Genomic DNA, 8,176 nt, shown 5'->3' with positions numbered 1-8,176 from the left:
TTCCAAATTTCCAAAATTCTATATAAGCAACCACTAAAACACCCCTACTGGATTGCCAAACAACTTTTTCCTCTTTTCGGAAACACATTAAATGGCTTGGCCGGGTCCGTGTGCGAAATACGCTGCAGTCGGAAAGCGCACGTAAAATCTCCAATATAAGTAAGTAAGTAAATGTAGTCCCAAAAGCTGGCAATTATTTCGCCGCAATATAACTGAAAAAAATGCTGATGTGACGTGACATATACCCACAGATATATACATGTTTCCAATGAGTGTAGCACAATTTTATCAAAGTTTTATTTACAATTTGAAAAACTATAATAATATGAATATTAAAATTCGTCATCACTTTTAAAGTTTACTAAAATGTCACCAGTTGGAAGATGTCACAGATAAACAAGGATTCTAACTAAGTTTATCCCCAATTTGCCAGCACAATGCAGAGGATTAACAGTTACTGTGAGTGAGCATGGTTTTACGCCGCTTTTAGCAGTTACTGTGTTTATACAAGCACAGAAGTCATGCAAAAATCGCTCACAGTAGTTAGTGAGTAAACTCAACTGAGGATTTTATAAGTATCCATCACAACCTTTGAAAGCTAACATGTGAATAAACTCAGTTCACTGTAACTTAAATAATTAGTGGGTGAATGAGTTAAATTTTAACGTCACATCGGCAATATTTCAGCCATATCGTGACGAAACAAAATTTGATATGAACAATATAAAATTCTGCTGACAAAGAGCAGTATAATAACTAGAACATCACAGACTTTCGTAAAACTAACAAACTTCGATGCATCAAGGTTTTCTCGTCTGTTCTGTGAAGTCTAACACTGCACAAGCAGCTTGTGCACAACGCAGCGCCATCCACTTTATTAATTAAGGACTCACGAACCAACTAGGTCTGCCTTTCCCACTGATAACTGTCACAACATGGCTTGTATTTACATGAATGTGTTTATTATTCAATAAGTTACTACTAACATTTGATATAAAAAAAACGTACATGGAAAGCGGAGGGGAAGTTACAGGCTCAAACTACAAAATGACTTTTCACGGACGAGAAAAGTTTCCTGATGTATTTATATGAAAAAAAGGTTTTCTGGACTTAAAGGAGAAAAAATAGTAACAAATTGGAAGGGAGAGGTTCGAATATTCATGGTATTCTCCAATTTCCTCTTCGACAACGTACATGTATATCAAAACAGATATACAATAAATCGTCAAAGCACTTCTAGAAGAAGTCATAAAGGCCTGTGCAAAACCAGCACCGATCAACAGATGTCAGATAATAAAAGCGAAATGGCTCCACTTTGCAAGCTACACGATTGCCCTAATATGAGTTTCAGGCCATGCAAACAAAACATTGATATGGAGCAGAAATATAACTTGTAATTCAATATCTAAAGTTATAAACATATGAATGTGCGGGCATATAACATGACGCGGTCATCATGCGAGTTGTAATCAATATGTAATATACATTAGCTCAGATCCGCCAATAGTTCCACGTTTGTGCTTTGATAACTAAACTGATTAATCGTGACACCAACATAACTTGATGCATAAATTTACAAAGTGCACCTGAGAGATTGCGAGATCATTCATATTTGAAGGTAAGGGATTATCGTATTGTAGTTAGCTTAGGATTCTTCAATGGAAAACTAATTAAGTGCTGAAAGAGTAAATGAAGTAATCTGTCAGTGGAACAAAGACATCGTCGTCCATGTACCTATTTTTAATTAATCCAAAGTTCCATTGAGGCATTCTGAAATGCTCTTTTTACACAAGGACTGACATTGATATTACGAAAATGTCTATGTTATCACATATAACTAACAGGAAGAGATATAATAGCCATGAGATATAATATCATCCACTAATACAACCCCTTTTCGAGTAAACAAATTCAATGCACGATACATCAGTTCTGCTATCACATAATAGGCGTTTTCTCCGGATTTTTGGCATCAGAGGGTAGATCACACAATGGTAAAGCCACTACAGTTCCTGTTTTTTTCCAGTTTCGATAGCGTCACTCCCAGGTTCTTCTCCGTAGAGGTCTCGTTGAATTTGAAATTCCTCTTCTTTCTCCTGAAACACCTGGTACAAATGTTGGGTGAGATTTGCTGCAACTAATTCGCTGGAATTCCGGGAGATCATGGACAAGAGAAGCACCCCATCGATTCCGAGGAAACTGCTGATGAAACGTGTTACAGCAGTTTCGTCAGGGCGAGATCCTTTGGCAGCGTTGATATGGGCAGCTATCCTGCCATCTCTTAGGAACGGTAGGAAGAGAAATCCTGCCCACAGGACGAGATTAAGGATTGTGATGACAGCCAGAAGGAAGACCCAGTACCATAGGAATATGAACATCTTCTCATAGATTTTGGTGATTGGCAGAGTACACGGAACTGTAAATATATGGGTGCTAATCCCGACAATTTGAAAATCGCAATAAATATCTTTTACAAGCAATGGTTTTATGATGGAGTCCATATCCAAACCAGCATAGGACCCTACCCTGATTGCCAGGTATTGTCTGAAGTATATCGTCAGGAACATAAACTGTGCTAAGAGATTGACACATGAGAGGATCTTCACAAATAGATACAAAAGAGCTAGAACGAATCGATTTCTTCTCAGAAGACTTCCAAATACTCGGGCTGCATCACTGAAAATGGCCTGGCGGTTCTCCGGATCGGTCAGTTGTACACTTTTCAGAGACTCAAAAGTTTCGTCCATATTTACAGTTAACAAATGCTTGCTGCTGTTCCAAATGATGTTTGGTACTTTGAAAGCGAGTGTTTGGAGGAAGAGTATCAGGGGTATCCAGAGGTGGAACGAGGGGACAGAGGGAGGTTTTGTTTCGTCCTCATAATTATCAAATACTGGTTGGCTATTATACATATCCTTCTGAAAACATGATTCCTGTGTGTACGAGATCATAGAGCCTTCGAATTGAGCTGGGCACCAACAACTGATGGGTGTAGTGATGTAACGCAAGGCGAATGATCCGACAGAACACACGGCGAAAAGAAGGACTGTCCAGCCGTTGATGGAGTCGTCATAATCCTGATCTAATCCACTTCCAAACCATGCTCGAAATACCGCCATTTTTATCTGGAAGCAAAAAAATGATCGTCAGTCGAAGTAGAACAGCTTGTCAATTTAATAGACGTCTATTAAATCTTAATAAGAAAACTGTTTATATTGCATTTGCGTGTTGTCATAAATTAAAGCGATTTTCTTGTATAGAATGTAATTTGATCAAGAGTTGCACTCGTTAAGCTTGCAAAGCCATGACGTCACTTAGATGAACCGTCTTCGACTGACACCAACTCAGATTTTCCAGAGGAAATTAGTTCGGTATTTGGCGGTTAATTAGTGACATTAATGGGATAAACTTTGTCAAATGAAATAGGTTCTCTAGGGTTAAATGTGAATATTTGTACTTCAGGCCGCGTCAGTCAAACAGTTGCTGTTCAGAAAAAGAGGTCAAGCTACCTATTAAATGTTTGAATGTATCTCACCAACTAGATACATTAAAAACTACACCACCTGATAAAGTGACTGTGCCCCCTGTATGGTGACTATGTCGATTTAACACTGGTGACTTGACACCCAGGGTAACAGTACAGTCAGTTTACCTACTACAATACTTAACACTACTCACAATAATTAACACTCTCAGGCCTGTTCAAGTGGTTAGGATTGGGTGGAGAATATGGGCAAAGGGAATGGGTCTCACCATGCATACATTCGTCTCATTAATGTCTTTATAAAAGCGGTTATTGTTGCGAATTGCCACGACTGGCATTTTAGTACAGAGCTTTGATTGCTACCCCTACGTAGGGACAAAATAAACCAGGTTCTATATGTTTCTCTTACAATGGATAATATGTTACCTCACATTAAACAACTAGCTTCTAGTTGGTTAAGGGGCGGGAAATTATTTTCTATATAGACCGTCCACAGGTGCACATAAATTTAATGCAGCCGATGAGAAACCAATCGGAAAACATCTTAGGTCATTTGCTAATCTCGCGTAAGTAAAACGATTCGTCTCTGTTTCAAAATGAATTAATAAAATGATTGTATTTTATTCCTCGTTATTATTATGTTTATATGTATGAACAAGTTCGAGAAAAAGCACCACAAAAACGTTTAAAATATTAACGTCAACGACAGTCTCGATTGTCAAACGAAGCAGATTCCAAAATAGCGGCGAAAATTATTTAAATGGATCACTGAAAATCGACACCAGGTATTCATGAAATTGTGGAAGCAAGTCCTGCCCGACCGGTAGCACCCACTCCTCACATAATTTGTATAAACAGTATTAAAGTTGTGTTTGTTGCCTGATGTTGGATTATACACGCTTACACTGGAGCTTCCCAAGGTTGTGTGCTACCTCCGGTACTATTCATTATATAAACTAACTTATTACTTTCCCGTGAAGAGATCACCCGTTTAATAAACATACAGCCGTATTACACATTGTGTAATACCAAAACGCGCGCTTATGTACTCTCGGTACACGTTTCACGAACAAATATTGAAAGCTCTCAACATCCCTTGGCTTATTCAAAGACATTGCGTGTGGAGTTGATAAATCATTGAGAGGAGCTTATGCACACTCGATGACCCCAGCAACCTTGTTGCTAGGCTGACGTCACATTGTCAGGATGGATCTTGCAACAAACTTCGACAAATTACGTCATCGGGTATTGTGACGTTATTGTAAACTTTTAGGTGCAAGGTGAGGTGAGGTGAAATTGGGTTTAACGTCGCGTCCAAGATTATTGCACTTATATAGCGACGTGCATGCACGTGTATGTGTGTGTGTGGCTGCTTGTACTAGTCCGGACTGATGCCGATTTATAAGTGCTAGCTCACTGAGATACCATGCCGCAGTTTAACATGAATACCCCACTCAGACACAGTATACTGACTCCGAGCCGACCAGTCCTTGTTTTAGCCCCTTAATGCCGAGCGCCAGACAGGGTAACAACAAGTACAATCTTTTAACGTCTTTTTGTATGACGCGGCCCGGGATCGAACCCTGGACCTTCCGCTCTCCGGGCGGACGCTCTACCACAAGACTATGGAGGCGGTCTTAGGTGCAAGGCCCCATTCCACAAGGCGATCGTATTGTAGCGCAACGACAGTCGTTAGGTCTAAGTAAAAGCATGTGAGTTGCGATAGTCTTAGCCCTACGATAATTTTGTGAATTCTAAAGGTGGACCGTTGTATGGTATTAAATTCATACGTTTCAACTTTTGACGTGTTTGAAGTATTATTCTTTTAAACTCAATTGGACTATGCCGTGGATCGTGTATGTGTCAGCCTATTCATACTCAACAGTATAATTCTAAAAAGGTTATATATGGCAAGTAATATGGCAAGAGCTTTCGCTCGTCAGATACCACAACTATTCATGAGTTTCATAAAATTGGTTTTACTCCGGAGCGAGTTTAGTATTCTATATGACTGTTTCACCTCTTTCCCGAACTGCTCAACGGGGTGGTTTGCTGATGACATCTCCATTAGCAACCTACTTTTCGACAATGAAGACACTTCTAATCAATAATTTACTGAATGATGTGACGACATTTTATAATATATTTCGAAAGAAGAATAAAAAACAACACAAGGGACTATTAACCGATATACAGTGGAAGATGTAACAGAGTACAAACGTCTTGGGACAATCTTCGACTACAAACTGACATTTTCACGAAATACGTAAACTGTTTATAATAAGTGCTAATCAGATCGTCACTTTTCAAGAAAACTGTAAACTTTTAATCTTGACAACTCTGTTATTTCTTGGTCTTATAAAAGATGTATTGGCATGTTTTAATCTTCTGCATTCAGTGCTTGTCCCCATACCGAATAAACCTAAACCCAATAAAATCATTACTATAGGAGGCTCTATCTCAGGATTTCAGTAAGCTGTATAACAACATTTGTGGAATCTTAGAATTTTAGAAGATCCTCAACACTTTTTATGTCCTTGTTATACGCTTTTGACATTATTAGTATGTACAGATTAAAATGAAAAAATGCAGCAGAGAGGGTTTGGGTGATCCTGGCACAGTCAGGCTTGTTAGGCTCATCATCAGCTCAGGGCCCTTGCCCCCTCTACACGCAACCCAGACATCGAATAGGACTTCTCCCAGGAAGCGCTGCCTTGTCACACCCACCCAGAACCTTACGGAGAATGTGAAGATTCACCCACACTGCAGACTTCTGCGTTACCTTGATTGTCAGAAGGGTTGTATTTCTGGTAGCCACCCCGGGTACTCTCCCAATGTCAGTCAACAGATTGGGAGGTACCAAACCTAAGGCACTGAGAACAATGGGGAGTCGGACAACTTGGTACTTGGGATGCAAGCGTGACATTTCGAATATTATGATAATGATTATGATTATTATTTCAATTCATCCTACGTTAGCACAGCTGCTTTAGAAAAGAAACAATACAAATCTAAAGGTCACAAACGAGCAATGTTCATGTCGGGCATCACAGGCCCTGCATGGTCGCTGGCTGGCTTTTTTCGTGTGAAACATGGTCGATCTCCGACACCCATTGATACTGTTTTATATCGTCAGGAGAAATGTGAAACCTAATAAATTGTCAGGGTTTTGTCACAGAATAGTTTGAAATATACTGATTGTAATAAAACACTCGTTACCAAAAAATAAATCTACATTGCAGTTACCATTTATGCAGCACTGTTCAGTGACGTCCGTGAAGGCCTCGTGGAATGTCCTACTTCGGCTAAGCAAACATGTCGTCTATTTATCGCGAGCTGGCTGGTCCACTTGCAAGCAAAATGGCGGAATGCAGGACCATAAAAATAAATTATTTCCTGGCTATTACTACTGGCGCACATCGAACACAGGTCTACAATCGCTTTCAGTGAGATAGTCACTGGGGTTTTCGCCGCTGTTAGCATCATTCCAGCAATACAGCGGGGAAAAAAGGACTGAGCTTAACACATTGTACTCATGTGGGGAGTCGATCCCGGTCTACGGCGTGACGACCAATCGCTTCGACCACGGTACCACCTGACCACTGCTGAAGTAAGGGAATAAGCCTGGCATATTTTGGAATTCGTGAGAAACTGTTTCACTTCTTCGGCTGTAAATTAATATTTCAATAATGTTGCTACAATAATACTGAATTCACATATACTACTAAAGATAAATTAAAATTAATCATTGAAAACTATAAAAAAAATACATAAGAAAGCCACACGTTTGTTGAATAGGCATAAATACATGCATCATGTTCGAAAAATAGCTTTATTGGCATGAGTTAATCGCGTGAATATGTTAAACCGGATATTTAATCATCTGGACGATTTACAACCATTTCATCAACTTATTTTACACGCGAATCAAACCTGTGAAGATCTGTGTTAGCGAAGGTTTCCAGCAACCCATGCTTGCCGTGAAAGGCGACAACATGCTTGTAAGAGGCGACTAACGTGATCGGGTGGTCAGGCCCGCTGACTTAGTTGATGCGTGTCATCGATCCCAAATGCGTAGATCGATGCTCATGATGTCAACCACTGGATAATCTGATCCAGACTCGATCATTTATAGACCGTCTTCATACAGCTGGAATTTTGTTGAGTTCGGTTTTATACCAACAAACAAAACAAATAAACAATCACTCGCGAATCAAAGGAACGGTGACCATTTTGCGCTGTAACGCTGCTCTCAGTCTTCCTGTGATGTGTTCGAAACACGCCAGTGGTGCTCAAATTTGCAGGGAACTAAATACTTTCAACAAAGTTCAGAGCTATGGTCACGAGAAATACATTAAGTGGCTTGTCCCGGAATGACATGGAATGGCACACGACGTGAATGTCCCAGATCAATATTAACATATTGGTGTAGGGTGAGTGATTGAGTGAGTGAGTAAATGAATTTGAGTTAACGCTGCTTTGACCAGTTTCCCAGTTATATGACGGCGTGTCAGCTTAATATTGGAGGAATGCCCGAAGTGAGGCATGTCTCAGACGTTTAGCACTGTGGTGAAACCTACGATCAAGTTTATGGTCCTGACAAACTTAGATACAAAATCGGGGTAATCCGGGATTCGAACCCACGATGATAGGTTTCTGAGTCTGTGCACATCGCTATTGACATTTTAAGAA

At 39.9% G+C, this 8,176-nt stretch overlaps 1 protein-coding gene across 1 annotated transcript; it reads right to left on the bottom strand.

The window, feature by feature from the left end:
- Nucleotides 1–271: 271 nt before the first annotated feature.
- LOC124146904 (innexin unc-9-like) lies at nucleotides 272–6,856 on the bottom strand. Its single transcript, XM_046517456.2, has 2 exons — nucleotides 6,731–6,856; nucleotides 272–3,125 (listed from the first exon to the last, which is right to left on the bottom strand). The coding sequence occupies exons 1-2, from the start codon at nucleotides 6,731–6,733 to the stop codon at nucleotides 2,004–2,006; spliced, it is 1,125 nt and encodes a 374-aa protein (XP_046373412.2). The 5' UTR covers nucleotides 6,734–6,856; the 3' UTR covers nucleotides 272–2,003.
- Between the last annotated feature and the right edge of the window lie 1,320 nt (nucleotides 6,857–8,176).

This window comes from Haliotis rufescens, unplaced genomic scaffold (assembly GCF_023055435.1).
Source record: "Haliotis rufescens isolate VD_foot unplaced genomic scaffold, xgHalRufe1.0.p SCAF_6, whole genome shotgun sequence".
NCBI classification, from domain to species: domain Eukaryota; kingdom Metazoa; phylum Mollusca; class Gastropoda; order Lepetellida; family Haliotidae; genus Haliotis; species Haliotis rufescens.
The sequence above is the reverse complement of the archived record's forward strand: the minus strand, read 5'-3'. Positions and strand labels throughout refer to the sequence as shown.